Here is a 22,143-nt window from a genome sequence, read left to right on the forward strand (position 1 = left end):
TATTTTTTGAGAATTTATTCCAGCACTTTATAGAAAACTGAGGTAACCCTAACAGAAGCAAAACTCAAGTCAGTACTACAGAAAGAATAAGAAAAATCACCAGTGAATTCAAATGTGAAAGTACAACCATACACTGTTCATTATTTAAAGCTCTTCAAAATTGTACAAGTTTCAGGAAGACAGATTGGCTTAATTTGTTGGCAATTCACAGCTTTGAAAGCACAAATGAAACTGTGACTGTACTGTAATGCAGTGTGACATTAGTATGAAAGAGTCAAGACCCTCCCTCTGTCTCTGATCTCATTTGAAGCATGACAACATCAGACTGGCATTACTAATGCACAAGTCCCCGGTGTACACTGGGTCTCACTTTTGCATGCTCTGAGCTTTCCATACCCTTTTCACTACAGATCTGTAGATGTCAAGGACTCCTAGCCTTGAGCATGCACTACTAAGTATGTATGAGCAAAACACATTTATAAAAGACCTTTAAAAATTAAATGTGCTTTCTCTTGGACCTTCTACAGTCTGGAAAAGATCTGCAGTTGGATTTCAGGAAAACTATTTCAGCGTCAGACAAAAACATCTGGAATGTCAAGGGACTAACGGAAGTCCTGAGAACAACTTTATGAACATTACTGTTATAACTCAGTAAAATCCAATAATGTTTCCCATAACATTGAATCTAAACATGCATCAGCGTGAACCATGAATGATAATTCCAAGTTGCAATATGTCCTAACATTTCCAGATATAACAGAAACAAATGGCTGTGGTCATTCACAACAGAACATTGCACAATGTTGAACAGAGTGCCTCTTTTTATAAGGAGATTCCAGATGGACGATGAGACAAAAGCAGATATATTTATTTGAATGAATTTATAAGAAATGTTAAAGCTACGATTTAATAAAATAAAAACCTGATTACCACGTAAGAAAATCTTTTTGGAAATGCTTTCTTTTTTCAAAATGTAGAAATTCTCTGCAGACAATCTTACAAAACACATATATGCTGCAAAAATGAAACATACAGAGGAGCAATGAAGAATTACCTCAGCTTTCACCACCACTTCACTTGATTGAAACTGTTCTTGTGTTCCATTAAGCATAATAATATATTTGGAAAATGTAAATAACCTAATTACATTTCTTTGCTTCAAGCTTCCAGGCACCAGTCATATATCGCAGTCGTATAAAAAGAAGATCCCTGCCCATCTGCAGCCAGCTCCAAAAGGGAACTAACTTAGAACCTGTGATTAATGAAGAAGAAAATCAGAACGACATTGTTAGGAAAAAAATGAGCACCGGCAAGACTTACATTTAAGCAGTCATGAACCTCGGCATTCTCAGCATACTCAGCCCCACAACCTAGATCTTAACATGAATAAAAAATATATATTTTGAAAGCAATTGCTTTATAGTATTACATTATGCCATAGGTGAGACACTCTAGTTTGCAGCAGCACAGTAATTCCATGTATGTGACAAGATGCGCACTGCTCTTGTGCACACTGTGACAAGGCTTTGTTCAAGTAAATAGGAACCTGAACACCAGTAACTAAGCAAATTTTTTATCTAGCAACTTCGGAGAAGAGGATCGCCAGCCTGTCTTACAAGAATAATATGAAGGTACCTATCTTCAGGCAAGGCAAGGAATCCACACTACAAAACCAAGCCTTCTACCATCTCTGTTAATATTTGTGTTGGGTGCAATGTACACACAGAACTGCACTGAAAGGAAACATTTCTAGTAAAGTTGGCTCAGGACATTCTCTACTTGCACCTTTCATCATTACTACAGTTCATTGTAATTTCTGTTGTCCAGGGGTTGTGCTGAGGAAATTAAAAAAACAGAAAAGACATGAAAATGGCAAAAAAATAGAGGAGCCGCATTTGATGGGGGGGAAGTGAGCCAAAGGAAGCAGTACCTCTTAAGCTGGTTCTGCACTGAAGAAATATGCAAGGAGTGGAGCTTCACTTCCAAGGAACTTAGTGGCAGAGACCTCCCTACAGGTCTGAAACAATACCATATCTTAAGAAGAGATGGTACTCTAGAGGAAGCCTTAGTAGCTGAGAATTTTGGAAGGCAAGATACAGTGAAATAGAACTGAATCAGTAAGTGATGATGGTCAGACTCCCTGCAAAGTGTTTTAAAATTGCACTAATTTATTAACACATTACAGCAAGAAGACATGCCAAAATCGTGTTTTGTCCTAGCACTGTAATTCCTTACTTTTGTCTCCAGTGGGACTGTAGAGTTTCTCTGCCATGCTACCCCTTCACCTATGCTTTCTGTACCAAGCCATAGCAATAGGCTGGCAAGGACATGAAATTCAGAATTTGTATGGAAAGAAGGCTGTATGCTATCAAAACCAGGTAAATAGGACAATAACCTTGGATCTGTTATTCTGGATTGACATGTCAGGAATCTTGTAAGAACATGAACTATCTCCCTACCTTCTATTTCAGTCCAGTTGACAGCAACTTCTGCTATAGGTATTTTCAAGCGCTGGGCTATATAAAGAAGTTCCACATCAAACGCCCTGAAGAAGAACAGGAAATACCAAATATAATCACACATACTCTCAGATGAAAGACAGTGGAAATGTTAATTAAATGACTGTTCATTTATGCAGTTGATACCAATGCTCTATGGGTCAGATACACACGGATAGGAAATTAATTTTCTTGACTAAACATCTCACAACACAGCCGAAATACAGACAACAATACTTCACTGTGTCCTGTATTTGAAGGTATAGATCACTCTGTGTTCAGCCCACTTCTTGCTTTTCCTTCTGTCATAATCACAATTTAAATGTTTTTGAAGACCATGAAGACCAAGCAGTCAAATGTACAGAGTCACTCCACATGTCTAGCAGTTTCATCAAAGAGGACATCTATCTGCTGTGGCTTTATGCTGATCTGATGGGTGCTCCTTTTACTTTCTCAGTCAAGGAACTCAAGGCAGCAGCACAGAAGTGAGAAATTATTTATGTTACCATGCACAACCGAATCCAAACAACAGTTTAGTGACCACTTAATGCACAACACAAAAACCCTCTTGAGAGACATGAGGGTTTTTTTGGCTCAGTTTTTTGCAGGCTGTATGGCAAAATTAACCGGGGCAGTGATCCTGCTGTGTCTGGTGCTCCTTCCTATTCACTTTGTCCAGAATGCATCTTAATCCCCCCTCAGGTCTCTGCACAGAGAATTGTCTGTCTGTTTCATTCCTGTAAATGCATTCTCAAGTAGGCTTTCTGGCTATGAAACACCAGACTTTCGATAGGCAACAAGTAGTTTGGCAGCTTTTAATGCTTGTTTAGAAATCAACATATGAAACTGAAAGTAGCTACTATTGACAGGGCTGAACACAAATCACAATTAAGATTATGATAATTTGCCTTAAATTCTTGTTACTGAGTCAAAGACAGTTTTCTTTGGAAGTGAAAGAAAATATTTTGTCACTGGAGGAAATGTATGCAATAAAAAAACCCCAAAATTATTCATTCATGCTTCAAGAGTTGCTTGAACGCATGTCTTTGGTAATTCCATTTAACACTAGAGAAAAGATGGAAAGGGACAAAGTGATCAAGAGCAGGCAGAAGACACACTTTAGCAGGTTGCTTGCCAAGTTCAGATGTTATTTCCTTCTACTTCAAGCCACCTTCTCCTTTTAAGTAGTGCATTTCTGTAAAACTATTAATAAATGCAACAACAGCAGCAGTCCACTCTGAAATGTGCACTAGGTCTGACGCACACAGGCAGGTTCCCACTGAAGTGCAGACCACAGCAGGCTGGCTTGCTGGTGGATCACAGGCACACACACACAGACCTGGACTCGCACTCTCTGTGTACATGACAGGAGAGCCACTGATTCCACATGGGACAGCACTAAAACAAGCAAAGGCAGCACAGACAGATGTTATCTACAGAGGCTACAGCTATTGTGTATAGGGAATTTAGAGCTGCTTGGCAAGTCTGATTTTGATTAGGACATAGGCCTTTTCATTGTCACCAAAAAAGTTAGAAGAATAATTATTTTTTTTACCTCAGTGAACTAAATTGCTCCAAGGAGCCCTGTCATTTCATTGCTGTCATTACATGAGGGTTGAATATTTTTTATTAATCACTCCATGGTCTCTTCTACTGAAGAGGTAGTATTTAATTTTTTGCTGACATTTTACATTTGTAAGCCAAAAACCCAATGTATTCACCTCTGAATGTTTATGAATCATGTGTATTAAGACTAAATCTAATTTTGTAATACTTACTTAAATGACTAAAAATCTTAAGAGACGCAGAATAATTGTCTGATGAATTAGACTGTATGAGCTGCTCTAAAAGTATTACATAAACTATTAGCCTAGTGAACTAATAGTTATTTGCAGTAATTCCTGTGGACAACTGATTACTGGAATGTCAGCATATACATCACAGAACAACAACATTAAATAGTTCTGTGAACTACAGGGCTCAAAGTAAGAGATTAAAAGCACAGGAATTAATCAGGTTGAACACTAATATTGTTACGTGTGGTTGCCATTTGGGTAACAGTGAACATATCCTGAAATTAGAAAAACACAACCTATTCAAAGCTGAAAGGAGAATGACTTCAGTAGATGCCACTGGGTTATCATTTTTCATCCCTTTTCCCCACCACCTTTCAGTATGCCAGAATGGTTAGTCAGGGAATACAGGCTGCAGTGTTCTCAATACACTGACAGCAGTACAGGCACACTGCAGATCACCAGATCCAGATGGTACAAGAGAACCATACAGAACTTGGGTGTGTTAAATAGAGCCTACCCTAGAGGAGATCAAAGCCATGCCCGTAGATGAGCTGTAAGTGCAATTCATGTGCCATTTGTGAGCAGTTAACCTGAGACAGAACCACTCCCAGAAAGAGCATGATATTATTCACACCATGTACTTCATTCTGCTGCCTCTTGGGAGGGGGACACACAGCTCAGAACACCCAAACTTGGCTCCAGCCTGAAAGAATTCACATTCCAATCTAAGTATCCAGAGTTAGATAGCCAAAAATCTATGGTGTGAATGATTTCCCCATCTATTTCTAATAGTGGCTCCATGATGTGCTAATTACCACAAACATGTATTGCAAAGTAAAGAAAAAATTCTCCATGTGGTTGTGTTTTGGTTAAGTTACAATTTAAGACAATGCTGGCTAAAATTCATCTGAAAACCAAGCTGGTAATTGAATGTTTAATTGAATTCAATCTTTTTAAACTGAATCCTTAAGATGCTTGATCTTATACAATATCTATCCTCTTGTATTTTAACATTTCACTAGGACTCTTTCTTTTTCTGGTCCAGTATTATGTGTTTTAAAAAACAAAATCAGGCCTTCAGCTATAATGTTCTAACTGGAATTTACGAGTTTTGTATATCCAAGATATGTTTTTCCAAGAAACTCTTAAAGACAAAGAAAACAGCGAATGGTCAAAGAGGTCTAACCATGAAATAAGATGCCAAGTGGGCTAGACTGCAAGAACTGCCCTAGCTGAACTTGGGCTTTTGAAAGTCCACATGTCAGCCAAGAGCAGGACTTTTTAAAGACAAAACAGACAGAGTTAAAACAGCAAAAATATTTTTGCGTTGACTAGACACTCATAAACAATTCTACTTGCCATGCACAAAACCAGGAAAAACAATTCATTCCACTGCTTGTGTTGGTCTGCAATGGCACAAAAGTGGGAAAAAAAATCTCTGCAGCAATATGAATGCTGATTTTTCTGTAACTTTTATATAGCAACTCATATTTAGAGATTAGTGACAAACTGGAGAAACATTTTTTTTACCAGTTTCTTTCCCAGTTTTAAATGTCAAACAACAAGTCTTGTTCAGCGCACAAGGCAATTTTTATAGATAAAAGTAATAGCAACAATGTGATCTCTTCATTGATCTGCTGACTGGTACAATGCCATCATAAATTGCCACTTCACAAAAATATGTCAATCAAACCAGGACTAGAACTACATTTTGAATTTCCCCTCCTTTTATCATAAAGGTAGGACTGTAATTGCTATGTCTAGTTCTCCTAAGGATAGACATTTTCTGGCTGGAAGAAAGTTTATCTTTTTTTTTTGCTGTCAGAAGAAATCAATGATCAAATTTAGGATAGGAAAACCCAGCCAGCGAGACCATTTAATTTTCCAGTATTTCTCCTGTGCATCAAAATTTAACACGAACAGTTACATTTTTCAGGTCAAGACTGTAGATGCAGAACTAGATCTTCTTTTATAGCCTGAAGTGACTAACTCCAACTGTCTCTGTTATGCTTTTATAAAATCTCTTTTAATTTTCTTTTAAGTTTTAAATTAAAAAATCTGCTCCATCCATTTCTGAAAAACAGATTAGCTGTGTAATCAAATTCAGAATCTAAACCACAAAGCATATGCTCTCTGTTCAAAAGGTTGCTTTCATTTCAAACCAATGTCAAAACCTTGCGATTTAGAAAGTAAATTTCAAGAATGTTTCATTTATACTCATATATACACAGCTAAAGGATAGTTAAACAAAAAAGACAATGAGAAGTCTCACCAAAAAAAGCCAGTTTAGGATGTAAGTATTGAATATATAAACAGTTTGTAGTATCTATTAATTTTCAAATGCTGTCTTAAATTTAGGGTTAGATTAAAAAAATATTCTAGTCTTGGTCTCTCTTTAAGAAGTGTTACGTGATCCTTATTGCCATAATAATAAAACTGTATTTTTCATTGTATGCTTCAGTTTCAAGATTTCTTAAATGTAAGCATCTATAAATCAAATTCACTGCAGCAAGAAGAAAAATCTGTTTTCTAGTATTTTTAATATTAAAGAGGTGATAATCACATCAATGTCTACTGGAATGGAAAAAGCATCGTGAAAACTTTAAGAAGTGAAGGTCTAAGCCGGTGGGAATTATTAGACAGCTGATTTTATAGTACTTTTGTATTAACTTCATGAGTAAACACATTAAGTCTCAATTTTCGTCTAAATATTTTTTATAAGCATTCACCTAGCACTGTAGTAGCCCCACAAATCCAAGCCTGACTAAGCTTGAGCAGACAGGACAGACAATTTGGTTTGTGCAGAAGCCTGGTGTTCATTCCCTTCAGCAACTCACCACACGTTCCTGTGCAGCAGCTGGAGAGCCCTCGGCAGGCTCAAGGACCAGGGTGCTAAACTCAGATGGCTTTTATCCTATTAAATCCAGCACCCTCCTCTGCTGTTCTCTGAACATCTGAACACTGACCACACAGAACTGAACACCCCTTCAAGTACCTAACAGACCTGCAACCCACTTGTGGGATTTTAAGATTCAATGAGAATCAAATGTCCATTCCCTTGGATGTCAAGTAGCCCAGTGCAGTGACAGAGAAGCGGAAATAAATCCAGATTTCAGAGCCCCTTATCCAGTACCAAGATAGTGGCTCCTCTGCTACTCCTTGCTGATGGTTTCAGTATGAACAAGTTGTTTTGTGACCCAGCTGGGGCCACATTGTTCCAGGTCAGCAGAAGCACAATTCCAACTACTGTTTCTTATTCTTCTGTCTCCATACTCATGATATGTACAGAACCTCTATGGCACAATGCCTAACCAGTTTGTATTTTCCTTTTTACACATGTTATGCAATAGAAAGTTATCAGATTTGCTTAAAAAGAAGTTTCCAGCATTGAGCTATTTCAGATTCTTACACAATTACATACAAAGAAATCTAATGCTATGGGATGAATGTTTGATGTCCCAATATGATTTCCTATTGTAATTATCCCAACTGCTTGTACAATGTTGACATTTCACTTAGGACTATCATTTCCCTGAACATATGCACTCTCCTCCCATACTTATACCTCCCCATCTCCCAGTTTATTTCCAGATCTTTTCAATATTACCTGGAAAGGGGACAATACTTGATTTGTGCACTGACATGCTATCTCCCATTTACAGATGCAAAATGACTAGCTGAGGAGCAGAAAAGTAACTTTTGAGACCTTGCTATAGGGTTTTTTCTTCAGCAGTGGCAATAATCTGAGTTTCTCTCCTCTAAGAGGGTTTAATTTTCCTCAAACCTTGCCAAAGCTTTTGATCTTGAAATCTCTACTGTTCTGTCAGATTTGGTTTAAATTAGAAAATAAATATAAAAAAGAACAGAGACTGTTGATAGAGAGATGAGCATGAAACCAGAGAATACACTGCCAGAAGTAAACCAAATTTTAAAAGACCCAAAAAATCTATAGCTGTTTTAGGCAATTTGTGACTTATAATTATCTGAAGAGCTTCTTTCTTGGAAGAACTTAAGTTGTTCTTTTCTTGACACACAAAACAAGCATTCTTCATCAGTAACTAGCACATTTCAGATAAATAATAAAACATACAAGGAATAAGTTTATGGATTACTGTAGATAAAAGAGCAAGAATAGAAGGCTCATCTTCTAGTGGCACATACAAGGCTCAATGAACTAAGACATGAAGATCTGTATGTTCCACACCAACAATATAATTACTACAAAATGTTAGCAATATCCCTTTTTCATTGCTTCTATTACTGGATAACGGGGTACAGCACAATTGTTTTTACTCTTTCATTCTTTTGGTGCTACTTATTTGAAGTGCAGAAGAAAGCTTGTTTTTATCTAAAAAACACTTTATATAACCAATAAATCCAATTACAAAAAAATCCTTAATTGTAAAAAGAATAAAATTTAAGATTGAGTTTTTACAGCTGAAACTGATTATCCTCATTTACTTCTTTCAGTTTTCTTTTTAAAGTGCTTAATTTATAAAATGAAGTTAAACAAGGTAATTTTGAGATGTGCACTTCTGAGCCTTGCATATGAGTTTAACCATTTATTATTAGTACTTAGAAAATCCCTGAACGTGAAATTTACAGAGATTTATAGATCAAGACTGGGTTTGGAGGTAGCAGCACAAATCCTACTTCTGGCTCAGCCATAGTCTCCTTTAGGGCAATAAACAAACCACTCAGGTGGGAAAGTGATTTTCTGACCGCTGACTGCTCAGTTCCATGCAACAATAGCTCTCTGTTCCACACGAGATTCATGTGCCCAGACACGACCTTTGCAACTGCAGCCTGGAGGGGCAGTACAGCTGTCAGAGCTCAGCCTAAAACTGTACACATTGCAATTGACTAGGACTGTAGGACTGCACACATTTGTGTATGGGAACATTGCTCAGCAGCTCTGTTCCCTGTCAAGCAAACATAAGCCCATGAGAGATTTTCTTGAATGAAGACAATAGTTTGAAGAAGTTTGATGAATTAAACTATCCTTTTTAGCAAAAATTGTGGCATAGAAAATCTACAGAAATTCTGGTATTTGTGCGAAAATAGTGCTTCAGTCCCGCAATAGTAGTCATGGCTGTATAACTCACATTTGGGAACTGTTTAGCTAAACTATAACTAAAGGAGCTCTAAAGTAATTAAAAGGCCACACATAATTTTCAATTTTCTGAAATTAAAGATATCTGTCAAGGTTCTTCATATAAAATACTTTAGCAAGAAAGTAAGTAAAGAATAAGCATTTCTTTTCACTTTAGAGTCCTCAGCAATTACAAATGTCTTATCAGATATTGATTTTACATAAAATACTTTGGTTAAGCATTACTGAATTGTAATGTATAAAAAATAACACTGATAGGAGTTTTGAATATGATTAATAACCCTTAACTTTCCTTTCTTACTCTGCTTGCATGGCTTATATCTGTAAAAGGAGAGAGGACTCTCAGAAATTGGGAGTGAATTACAGCACCATGAAAACCTGTTTGTTGGAAATTTCTTCCGGAGGTGAAGAAAGAAGTTATTGGGATTTTCAGTTGTTTGAGGCCCTTTTTCCTCTTCTTTCCCCTCTCTTCTTTCCTAATCAATTACCATTTCCTATGACAAGGCAAAACCAAAGCATCCTACTGAGGGTTACATACATCTTTTGAGAAAAGAGAATGAAATTAAATAAAGAATAAAATTAAATACCCAACTACTTTCCTACAATGTATCTTAATAAGAACACAGAATTTCTAGCAACTACCAGGATACTTTAACATAACAAGAAATTGAAGCTGCCATGCAGGCAATATTATAATTGGCTAAACTAAGCAGCGGAGATGCATACACAGACATCACATGCTTCATTGTAGCTGCAGCACTAAAATTATTTTTTCAAACCTATGTTCAATTATAAAAAAAAACCACCACCAAAAAAGGAACAATTTACCAGCGTTCTATGTGAAGGTTTGAGAAAGTCTGCAAGGCAGCTTCTCTGGTTAGAAGTTTAAATCCACACTGTGTGTCCCGGATCTCTTTGACACAGAGAAACCACACCAGGAAGTGGAACCCATACATGAGGAGAGTTCTAAAGTAAGAGCGCTGTGGACAAAAGGAGAGAAGTTAGGTGGTTTTATTTGAGTGATGAGTGAAGAAGTGCTTGAAGAGAACTGACTTATAGGACAGTAATACTGTTTTGTGATAGCTTTCAAAGTTTGTAAACTGGTTGTATTTTGCACTGGAATGAAAACAGAAATTAAAAATTTTTACAGTACAAACAAAGTATTGGCTGAAAGAGAAATATTTTGATCTAGGGAAAGACTTGCCAGTCATGTGTATAGTCTAGGATAGGAGAAATCCAAGTTCCTTTTTCTCCTCTCCCCAGTTCAGAGCAGTTTTTCACTCTGGATTATACCTTATTAAGTAAAGCAGGAACCTGCACCTGAATTTCAAATAATTAGTGGAACAGCCATAGTATCTTCTGCAGGATTCTTTGGAAGTATATAATGGACTAAGTGAAAACAAGGTCTAAAGTAAAGGCTGCTGTGCAAGATATTTAATTTTATATTTCCAGCAATGTTACAGTCATCTCTTTTGTTCTTTTGCTTTCACAGATATATTTTATATTCCTAGCCTACAAATGTATATAAATGTACCCAGCCTACTCGTTGGTTACACTTGTGTTCCTGACCCAATAGTCATACAGATAAGTTTGGCCATAAACTCCAGAGGCTGGAGTCTGGATTTGCACAGGTCCCTCCCAGTCTTTTACTCAAGACAGTTCCTGAACAACTAGAACTGTGATCTAAAAATTGCTTCTTAACTCACTGCTGTTCTCAAGCTAAATTTAAATCATTGTATCTATGACTGCAAGTGATATATCCTGTAAAATCATTAGGAGCCAATGATTCAAGTGTTAAGTATCTCTGGGTGATAAGAGATGCCTTTAAAGCCAACAATTTAGAATCTCACTTGAAAAATAGAGAAGATGCTTGGCTTTTTATGCAATAGCCTTTGGCTTAAGGAAAAACAAATTCATAGTTTGTGTCTTTTGAAAAATGCTCCTGCCCCGGGGTAATGGTGGATCTGGTGTGGCTTCTTTGGCTCTTTTGGCTCTGTGACCAAGAACACCAGCCTCCCCCCAGGGGCAGAAGGGAAGCACTAGGAGGCTGCATGATTGTCAGACAGTGAAACTGTGCACTGACTTCACAAAGAGGAGTTCTTGGGTTATACTTATCACTCCTAAGACTATTTATGCAAGTCATAGTATAGATTCATTAAAGGACATTAACAATTCTGGAGGCAGACCAGAATTCTTGATGTATTGAGACTGAACATAAGGGTGAAATTCTGGTTTTAATAAATTCAATACAGCTGCTTATCACAGCTTCATTCTACTGTTTTAGATGCCAGTAAGTCCAGAGAGAAATCCCAACATCTAAAAGATTGCTCTGCAACTTTTTAATACCTATTGCACTATACAATAGGTAAAAAAGACTATAGTCTTGTCCCACTATAGTAAAGGTAGTCTTTCTATTCCAGTCTAGGGACAACTGAGTGATGAAATTAAATGGACTACACATTTCAAGCAAATCAGTACTACCTAACCAGTTTGTGATTCCTCTTAAAAATTCAGAAATATGGGGAGAAGCCGGAAGCAAAGGATGGACATGCCCAAACAATTATACTTCTGTATTAAAAGATGAAAGTCCTTTCCAATTCCTCTCCCTAACGTAGCAAGACCTTCAAGAAATATGAATGCACTGAGAAAAGTCTGTCCACAACCAGTACTTGACCATGCAATGAAACATTTTTCTGGGCTCCACTTTATCAGCTACATAATCTCCCTGTAGTAGTTCCTAGTTTCTGATAATGATGAAGGTTTTTTTCTTGTTGAGTTCTTTTTTTGGTTTTGGTTTCTTTTTCTTTTTGAGGATGAGGATGCATCGAGGAGGCAAATATACACACTGCAATATTTGCAAGAACTTGGGAAGAGTGAACCACTCCAACACAAACCAGAAGAAAAAAGTACAGATCTACCAGAGGCTGAACATTACCAGTGTAACTTCTTTTGAACTTCTATTCAACTATTTTAGTAGTTGTGTATATATTTTAGAATAATTTCAAGTACTAAACATCAGTATAAACAAAGCTTACTCTTGAGAACATTCAGCATGATGAGCACGTCCAATGATGCTAAAAAATGAGCCCAGCAATGTGTCTGTTACAATACAAGTTCCATGCCTGTACTTTGTCAATTACTGTCTCCCAAGACATCAGAAAATCAGATGCAAGATAAAGTCATGTGCCTCTGCATCACTGTTTATTACATGAGAGTCACACATAGAACAGTACCGTCTGTGTGTTCAAAACTCAAAAATTTTACTATGAGTAATACAGAAGACTTAAAACCACTTTCCCATGAATAGAGGTACTCTTCAAACAGCTGGCTGCTAATTATCTCTAACTCATTTTAAACAGGTTTCAAGATCTGCATGCCAACTTCTTGCACAGGAAGGAAATCAATAATAATGAACTCATCAGCTGCCTTCCCTTCGAGCCCCAATACTGGTTACTGGCTACCAATTCTGTCAGGGTTTAGAAGCTCTGCTTGTGAAATACTCTCAACTATAAAAATTAAATCCATAAATTGGACCACTAACAGAATGGAGGTCAAAGTGCTTAAAATCTAGAACACATCCTTTGTATATGATGGAGGACATCCTGCACGTATGACAAGCTTTTTCTTATTTTTAGCTTCCAATCTTTAAAAAATATTGATTATCTACTTGCAAAACCTGTAGAGCAGAAACAAATAATGGAAATATTTGGTTATTAGTACACAGCAGGAAATGGAAACAAACCTTTGCTATTGAGTCCTTCTCCAGATGAGCTCTAGAACCACAGGAAATAGCCATCCCTTCCTGTATAGGAATATAAATTAAAGAGTTATTTCTTAAGTGAATATTATTTGAATTCATGGAATCTTGTGTTGAGAACCATAAAATAAAAAAAAAAACTTCAAAGCAGTACACTCTTCTGCTTCCTGTAGGCACACTTCTTCTACTGCTAGGTTTTGGCCCTAAATCAGTCTTTTACAATTAAGAGTCAATCTAAAGTTTATTACAATTTGCATAAGGTGCATGCAAATTGCCTCAATTTATTCAGGTCTTGTTTAGCTTTAAATTGTTTACTTTATGCATATGGCAAATGTTAGCAGCACAGATAAGCATGCAGCATTCCTAGGAACTAAGTGTTACAATGTACATTTTCCTTAAATATTGCATGATGGAAGCAATAACAGAATAAAGCACTTGTTGCAATGATGTATCTTCAAACAAATAAAATGCCACGATATCAACCAAAAAAATAATCGCAAATTAAATCAACATGATCAAAACAAAAGGTTTAACACTATTCTCACACTACTTCCCACATAAAATCTCTCAAATCTACTCTATTTGAGGCCAGTGCTGGAGAACCAGCAGCTGCTGCCATCCTGATAGGGAAGAGTGTCAGGGTCACAGGCTGCCTGCTGGGTCCTGCACTTGTGGCTCTTGCACTCACTGTGACCCCTTCCACAGGTACATCCCCTGCAGCTCTGTAAGGCTGCACATCTCTTCTGGCACTCAGGGAAACCAGCTACAAGTACCTCACCCATCTGCATTTAAGCAGAAAATTAACCTCAGTTCTTTCAAGTCAAGCTCCCAAAAGAGAATGACTGTGCAGGGAGGTGTTCTTGTTCCACAGGTTCTTGAAGTTTTGTGTACAACAAAAGTTCTTCCAAATACTGTCATTAAACTAAGGACCCTGAGAAAAGAAAGCCTATAAAAAAGAGGGTGGAATTAAGATGCACCCTTAAAGGTATACAGGATGACATCAGATAAAATGAAAAAACAAAACAGTTCACAAAGAAAACTAAGTAGGCATCACATGGTATTCATACAGAACAGAACAACTTCAAACAATTTGCAGGAAGGATAAACAGCAAATAGAACATTCTGTACTGCCTTGGAGTAGGCACAATGGATGCAAAGGAGGTAAGAACTCGGTGAAAACTCCTTCTGACAGCCCATTCTTGAGGCTTCTAACCTTACACTTTGGTTTTCAGACTTACACCTAGATCTTCAACTGGATCTCAAAACATTGAAGAGAACTACAAAAGTCTATCTTGTGCATTAAAGTATGCATGTGTTGCAGTAAAAGCATGAGAATTTATACTCACTGGCCATGGCCGGAGATTCTTTAGACCTTCTTCTACTTTTTCAATATCTGCAAATTTTGTAGCTCCATCTGCATCAGCCATAAGAATCGTTTTCCCCCGAGAGCTAAAGACACCCTGCAATGAAAGCAATCAATACAAAAATCAACACCTTTGTAATCAATTATTTGTCATAAGCAAGGTGCAAGACACTCCAAAAACCTATGTAGTAACAAGATAGTGATATCTCACAGATTCCACACAGCAGGTGAGTCTTAATATTCTGCTACTAACAGTAATTTACCTATGGTAATAACATCTAGAGACTTCACACTCTGAGGGTCCACAGTGACAGACAATTACTGAACATGAAAGGCTAACAATCCTTCTCAGGAAAGCCTAAATCTATAAGGCAACAACTTGCTACAGTCAGCTCTAGAGGGGAGCACCAAGAAGCAGCGATTAGCAGTGGCCACTGCAGTGGATGGCTTTTCTTTGTCATGTGCGCTGTGGAAAGGAGGATGCAGTGCGAGTTTTTCCTAACACCATTTCATGAAAATTCAAGAGCTATTTCTCAAAACTAATTTAAGACTAAGTCTCAAGTCACAGTATCACTGCAAAACACTTGTGATGCATAGGTTTCACAGCTTAATTTGCCATATGCTTGGTCAGAAATATTTAATTTTTTAAGGGGTCCAGACAGGAAAACAATTAGCAGTGGGTGTGACAGAAGTACTGTTGCAACCAAGCATGTGTGCATCTGGAAATGCCTGTCAAGGAAGTAGCTGTACACACATCCACTCTACATCATGCATTGTAAAAGTGTATCACACAGAAAATTGTTCTCCTTCTCTTGGAAAAACTTTAAAATTGTATTTCTTACAACAGTTCCATATGTTCCAATATTATGTTCTCTCCATTTCTGACAGTAATTAATTTTTCATAAAAAATAAATTGAGATACTAAAGATAGAGCTGAAAATACAGATAAGGACACATCACTGACAATCCACAGATGATACAATCCTTTTCAGAAAAGCAAGGTGTCATGCGTCATAGGAATAAAATGTTCCTTCTAAATGTGTAACAGCTATTTCATATTCAGAACGTGTTCATTTTATGATAATATCTATGAGAAAGCATGAATTGTGCTGTTTTGACTATTGATAGCAGTGGGCTTCAGTAAACATAAACTGTGCTGGATGAGTTCTTATTTATCAGCCATGTTAAAAACCACAGCCATGACCTGGAGAGTGAAGTTTGCCAATTTGGCTCTATTTTCTCTACGAAAGCTTAACATTAATCTGTAACTATTTTGGGTTATTTTTTTGGTTGGCTTTTACAAATACAAGCATATTTCTAAGTAGAACTAACATGAATATGAGCTTCAAGCAGTTTTTTCCACTTTGAATTCTCGTATTATAAAAAAGTCTTTGTTATTGATCTTTCTGGAAAGACAGCACCGCTACCAAGATCTAAAATAAATTTCTTTTGAAAAATATTTTTCCTTTAATTTATAGAATCTGTACTCAGTTTTCTCCTAATAATTTTCTTAATGCATTGAATTCAAAATGTCAATCAGCACAGCTCTATCTTCTGCATATTTGGGCACAGGTAATTCAAACAGAGAAGGAGATGAAAGTATTAATTACCGTCCTGACTGCTCCCCCTTTCCCTCGATTTTTTTCCAAAGATATCACTCGCACTTTGTCACTTCCATATTTCTTGCAGTACGCCTTTGCAACCTGACAGATACACAAAAAGCCAGCATAAAACAAAACCAGGAACCAAGGGAGAAGTGTACATTTGCTCACCCTTCAAAAGAAAATAAATTAATAGCACAGAGCTATAACCACTTCAGTCGGCACAAATACATTGCCAGTGTTCGCTGGAGTCTGTTTAGGAAAATAAAAAACAGGTCACAGTCAAAACAAAAAGACTGAAGAAATAAAGTAATGTTCAATAAGAACAGGATATTTCCCTAAGCAATCTCAACCCCCATCCTCCCACCTCTAAAAAACTCAATCCTAATTTAATTTATATCATACTATTACAGACCTTTTCTATTAACACCAATAGTTCATAAAAGAAATACAATTTTCTATGACAGCCACCTATTTCTCACTTGTCTTGCTGCTATTTGAAGTTTGAAGAAAAACTCATATTGATCTAAAACCCCATTCACACTGCAAGGATCTGAACATTTGGTACATGTTGTTGAGAAGAGAAAGCTTGAGTTTTCTCCTAATTTCTTCTACAGGTTGTCTTGAGTCTTCTTAAGTCCAGAGGCCTGCAGCCATTGTATGCTCAGTTGAAAGAGATGGTACAAAGAATGCACAGCAGTCAAAAATATTTACCAGCAATCCTTAAAGCAATATGCATTTTAGTGTCTACCTCAAACATCTTCCAAGCGGTAGGAAAAAACCCCCACAAGCTGGCTAGCCTTTCTTGTCAGTGACATACATCAAAAGCAGAAGAAAACAGAACTATTTTGAAAATACTACTACTGGCACATGGATTTTTAAATGAACAATCCCACAAAGGGTGTGGGAAAGAACTGTGTCAGCTGTTCTGTCAATCACAGTATGAATAAGATATTTTAAAAGACTTTTTAGCTTCCTCAAATTCATATTCACATCATCACTACGCACATGTAGAGTATTTCATGTGAAATTTCTTGAAGTTGATTAGAATTCTTAGAACCTCAGCTGCAGAAAAATGCCTGTCACAGTTGCCAATCAAGAAAACTAGAATTTGCAAAACAATTATATGTGTATTCATGTGCATATGCACCATCCATGGTGCAACCACAGTGGTAATTCAGAAATGTGAACTTCAACTGTCAACTGCTTCAAGGACCAAAATATAAATATAAACCACTGGTATATTCCACAAATATACAAAAACCCAAACAAAATTCATGCCTCTGATTGCTTGGAAAGACATTACTTATTCTTACCTTTGCAGTTTGATCTTTACTACCATCATTAACCACTATCACTTCATAAGTGAATGAAGGATCTTGTTTCTTGAAAAATAAAAGCAGAAATAATGCATTTTATTTAAATTTCTTCAATTTCATACAATTTCTTAAGTAGGCAGTAGGTCTTTCAAATGTCATTATTCTTTTCTTCCTAGCAGTCATTCACAGGTGTCAACAGATACTAATATGATGTAGTAAATTTGTTAAGATGGCATAATTACAGAATTTTGCCTATTTGATGCAGGTACCGTTACACTGGCTTGTCATGCTACCATCTAGAACTGAAAAATCAATTTAGCTGTAGAAGATGGAAGCATAGAAAAACATCACTTTTAAAAAAAACCCAAACAAAACAAAAATCCACAAACTTTCACAATGAGCTTCTTCCCCAGAGAACAAATCCTAATGAAGAACAGATGCTTATGAAACTTGCTGGAACAAACCAGGACTTAGTTTAGAAAGTTAAATGCATGGTTAATCCTTAGCTCTGTCTTGGGCAGATTTCATGCATTTCAAGATTGTTTCATCCTACAGTAGCATAACAAATTTTTACTTAATTTAAAAATCCTTTCTGGCACTCGATCTAAAAATAACTGATAAGAGACAGAAGCATTATTTCTAAGTGGCCAAGTACTACCGTTTTAATGTACACTAACATAACAAAGGGACTAGATCACTGACTTGTAATGCATAATACACAGAAAAACAATGAATTTTGAATGCAAAAAGAAAATACCTGTCTTTTTTCTAGATAATCCAAAGCTTCATCCATCATAAGTGGTACTAGAGAAAAGGTGGAGGAAGTCATGTTAGTAGCTTGTAACACCAAAAGCACCTGCACAAGCAAGCTGAAAAGAGCCACAAAACAAGGCTGAGCAAATCAACTCTTTCATACAACACTACCTTCAGTAACCAAGCTTAGCAGCTGCAACTCTAAGTGCTGCCCTTTCTGAACGCAGAAAGAACACTAAAGAAAATCACACACGTAGTAAAAAGACAGGATAAAAACATTTTTTCTGAGGAGCCAACTTTTCATTTTGAAGTATGTAATTCTCCACACATTATTAAAGGAAAAAAAAAACCCTTTATGACTGACCCTGTAAACCAGCACTGACTTTATCTATTTAAGCAAGCTGTCAGTTTGTGTACTGCCACATCAGCTTAAGAGCTTGATTATTTCCATCACATCTAAAAGCCTTCACTCAATACCAGGTACTCCTATCTATGGCCAAGTCAAACACAAACCCATGAGATCATCCCTTTTTGTGCTTGTCTGAAGCTGCTGTTGTTGTTTAAAGAGTGGGAAGCTCTCAAATAATTTAAAAAGTATTTTACTACTTCTTGCCTTGCAGCATTTGCAGGGGCAATGAACAGCCATTCTTCTGGGGTTCATTAAAATTAAGAGGATTCTTACAAGTGCCCCATGCTATTTTTAGCAGTAGAAATCAAGTTACACTATGCCTTAATTTTGAAATCCAATGTACTTGGACTTGTTTTCTGGAAACTGTGTCCAAAATCTGATACATAATCTGGCCTGTCAGAATCTACTGCTAACTCAACTGACCCATGCATTATTACAGTAACAACTGACAGACTTTCTTCTTTTTCCCAAAACTAGAAAAATCTTACACCGGTTTTCCTCATTGTATGAAGGCACGACGACAGAGAGCTCTCTTGTAGCAGGATCACGTAAATTTGGTGCAGATCCTTTCCTGCACTCAGCATCTTCGTGTGGCATTGTTTTGGCAGTTACATGAGCGATTACACAAATCTGTGATGAAGAAGAAATGAAAAACGTTGTCGGGCATTCTGTTAGAAGATTACCTAGCTGTTAAATGTGCTACCAGGGGCAACCAAGTATATTTCAGTAATAAGGTGGGTAACAGTTATGGAATTTCACACAGGACCAAAACACTCTCACACTGTTTGGTTACTCCCACTCTGACCACTGTCAGCATCATTGGCTTGCTGCTGTTTTTAACTACAAAGCATTCAGGTGCCTCCAAACTCATGGTCCAAGCTACTTCCCCAGTAATCTTGAGCACATAAGCAGGTGCCACCTCTGATCCCCCACCAAGCCACTGAAATCAATGGCAAGGCTCACAACCGGCCAGCCATATGTGCTTGCAAAAGACTCTGATTGCTTTATGCATGGCTAAAAAAAAGCAGTAGAACTTGGGTTTTGGAGCACCTTTACTTGGTGACATCACACACAGAATCACTTAGGTTGAAAAAGACCTCTGAGATCACCGATGCCCCAATACCACCGTATCAATTAGACCACTGCACTGAGTGCCACGTCCAATCTTTCCTTAAACACTTCCAGGGACGGTGCCTCCGCCACCTCCCTGGGCAGGATGCATACGTGGCACTGTGGATAGGCAGCAGAATTTCGCTTTCCAGGGGGTCGATCTTCTTAATCTCGCAGGGCATTTCAGACAGGCAGAAACACAGCCACTTCCCAAATGGTTAACGCGAAGGCGTTACCAGGACATTTCCCAAGACATACTGTAAGGCTGAAATGCTCCGTCTTGGTGCCCTTTGCCAGGCAAGGCACCCCATGCCTTGCCGAAACATGCTTCCCGCACAACCCCCGGCACAAGCGCAGCCCTGCCGGCTTCTGCCGCCCAGCCCGGGCCGGCCCTACCCCCTGCGGGGCGCGGCGGGACCGTGGGACCCCCGGGCAGGCCGAGACCCCCGGCAGGGTCCCTGCCCTGCACCGGGGGGTGGGCACAGGGCAGCCTCGCCCACCGCCCCCGCCACGGAGCCCCCCGGGGCCCGCCGTGCGCGGCTCTCACCAGGACGAGGAGGAAGGCGGCGAGGGCCGCTAGCGCCAGCGCGGCTGCGGGCAGGGACAGGGGCAGGGACGGGAGCGGCGGCAGCGCCATCGCCCGCGGCAGCCGCGGGGCCCCAGCGCGCCGCGACAGCGACGCGGAAGCGGCCGCGCCGCCCGCCGAGTGCCGCTGGGAGCCGCCAGCGCCCCCCGGCGGTCGCGGCCCGGCAGCGCCGCCGCCCCTATGGCCGCCGCTACCGCCGGTCAGCTCGCGGAGGCTGCCGGGAGGGCGGGCCGCCAGGGGGCGCCACATCCGGGGCGGAGACGGCACCGCCATGGCGGCGGCGTTCAAGTAAGTGCTGGGCCCGGGGAGCGCAGTCCCGCCGGAGCCGCGCTGTGGGTCCCGCCCGCGTCTCCCAGGGCCCCGGCCTTTATCCGGTCACCGCCGTGGCCGCTCGGGGACCCTCGAGGGCTTTATTCGGTCACCGCTGCGGCGGCGCACGCCCCACGGAGCGGGCTCGGCGCGTGTGGGCGGGATGGGGTCGGGGCTGCGGGGCTGTGGAGCCCCCGACGCGTGCGGGAAAGACTGAGCGAGCGGGGTTTGGCCAGCCAGGAAAACGCCCGGCAAAAAGCGGAGCTCAGTGAGGCCCGGAGCTACCTGGTATCAGAATTGCAGAGTAAACCGAGGTGGATCCTTAGAGATCAGCGAGTCCAGCTCCTGGCCCCGTGCAGGACATCCCCAGGAGTCACCATGTGCCTGAGAGCGTTATCCAAGTAGTTCTTGGACTCGGGCAGTTTTGGTGCTGTGACCTCTGCCCTGGGGAAGTTCCAGTTCCGGTGGCCAATCATCTAGGTGACAAACGTTTTCCTACTCTCCATCCTACACAGCTAGTCGAATTATAAGGAAGTTAAAACTGTAGGGAATTCAGTGAATTCCCGTTTATAACTACTCGTTTTAGAATAGTAAAATGGTTTGGATCAGAGGGGATTTTCCCAGATCATCCAGTTCCAATCCCTGTGCTGTGGGCAGGGACACCTTTTGCCGGACCAGGTTGCTCAAAGCCCCATCCAGCCTGGCCTTGAACATTTCCAGGCACGGGGCATCCACAGCTTCTCTGGGTAGGCTGTCCCAGCATCCTTGATTCTATTGTATGGCTTAAAAGCTTCAAACAAGGTTTTGCAAATGCTGTTACATGAACTGGAAGACAACAGACCTGTTTATAATCCAGTGGTACAGGACCAACATATGTAGAGCCAACAGGAGCCAATTCATGTTGGCCGTTATGTTGGTGATGCCTCTGTGTGTTAGTTTGCGTTTGAAAAACTTGCCTATTCCATTTATCTTTTTTCCACCCCTGTCCCAGAAGCTATTTTAACAAAACCGTGAATGCTTTGTTTAAATATTTGCAACGCTTTTTATGAAAGTGGTTTTTTTACCTTAATGATCCCTGTTTAAAATACTAATACACAGGCACTGTTACTAGTGTATGATTAATTAATTAAGCATCAATTATTTCTCATCTGAAGCGCTGCATGAAGCATATTTTGTAGTTCTACATTTTCTCAAAGACTCTAAGAAAAACTGAATAATTAAAAATTTTTAGACAAATTTCTGCATCTGAATGCAGTCCTTGAACTAACAGATATTTCACACAATGTAGTAAAATTTTCCATTTTGCATTCCTTAAAAGGCAAAAGCTAGCAGTTTTTGTTCAGTGTATGTGCAGGCAGGTTCCTTGTATGGAAGGAGTATTTTGGAACTGTACTTAGAAAAACATCTTTTTTTTTTTGTTTAGTTTAAAATTTCCTCATTGTTCTATAACTGTATTGTGAAGCACATTTGCCATTTGTCAGGCATCTTGATTCCCATATTTTTTTTCTTTTTTCTTTTTTTTTTTTTTT

The 22,143-nt window shown here is 39.1% G+C and overlaps 2 protein-coding genes across 4 annotated transcripts in view; one reads left to right on the forward strand and one right to left on the reverse strand.

Moving 5' to 3' along the window:
- On the reverse strand, window positions 1–21,043 carry ALG5 (ALG5 dolichyl-phosphate beta-glucosyltransferase). Of its 2 annotated transcripts, none has more exons than XM_059838896.1 (10): window positions 20,900–21,043; window positions 19,098–19,239; window positions 18,205–18,251; window positions 17,445–17,513; window positions 16,138–16,230; window positions 14,511–14,624; window positions 13,150–13,209; window positions 10,236–10,387; window positions 2,460–2,545; window positions 1–1,252 (listed from the first exon to the last, which is right to left on the reverse strand). In XM_059838896.1, the coding sequence occupies exons 2-10, from the start codon at window positions 19,204–19,206 to the stop codon at window positions 1,140–1,142; spliced, it is 843 nt and encodes a 280-aa protein (XP_059694879.1). In that variant the 5' UTR covers window positions 19,207–19,239; window positions 20,900–21,043; the 3' UTR covers window positions 1–1,139. The 2 variants fall into 2 exon arrangements, with proteins under 2 accessions (XP_059694879.1, XP_059694878.1); XM_059838895.1 differs by lacking the exon at window positions 20,900–21,043 and adding an exon at window positions 20,267–20,420.
- EXOSC8 (exosome component 8) overlaps window positions 20,476–22,143 on the forward strand; it is a 9,419-nt gene continuing 7,751 nt past the window's right edge. The window contains exon 1 of one of the 2 annotated variants that reach the window (XM_059838898.1): window positions 20,476–20,593. In XM_059838898.1, coding sequence (XP_059694881.1) covers window positions 20,577–20,593 — 17 coding nt within the window. In that variant the 5' untranslated portion in view covers window positions 20,476–20,576. The remainder of the gene's footprint in view (window positions 20,594–22,143) is intronic. The other variant, XM_059838897.1, reaches the window with a different exon arrangement.

The sequence above is a fragment of the Haemorhous mexicanus genome, chromosome 2 (genome assembly GCF_027477595.1).
Source record: "Haemorhous mexicanus isolate bHaeMex1 chromosome 2, bHaeMex1.pri, whole genome shotgun sequence".
NCBI lineage: Eukaryota > Metazoa > Chordata > Aves > Passeriformes > Fringillidae > Haemorhous > Haemorhous mexicanus.

Coding starts and splice junctions, on each gene's coding strand:
- ALG5 (XM_059838895.1), bottom strand. CDS start 20,356: ATGGCGCTGCCGCCGCTCCCGTCCCTGCCCCTGTCCCTGCCCGCAGCC. Junction 18,252..19,097: donor ATACAATGAGGAAAACCGGT/GTAAGATTTTTC, acceptor CCTTTTCTCTAG/TACCACTTATGATGGATGAA. Junction 17,514..18,204: donor ATTATCTAGAAAAAAGACAG/GTATTTTCTTTT, acceptor TTATTTTTCAAG/AAACAAGATCCTTCATTCAC.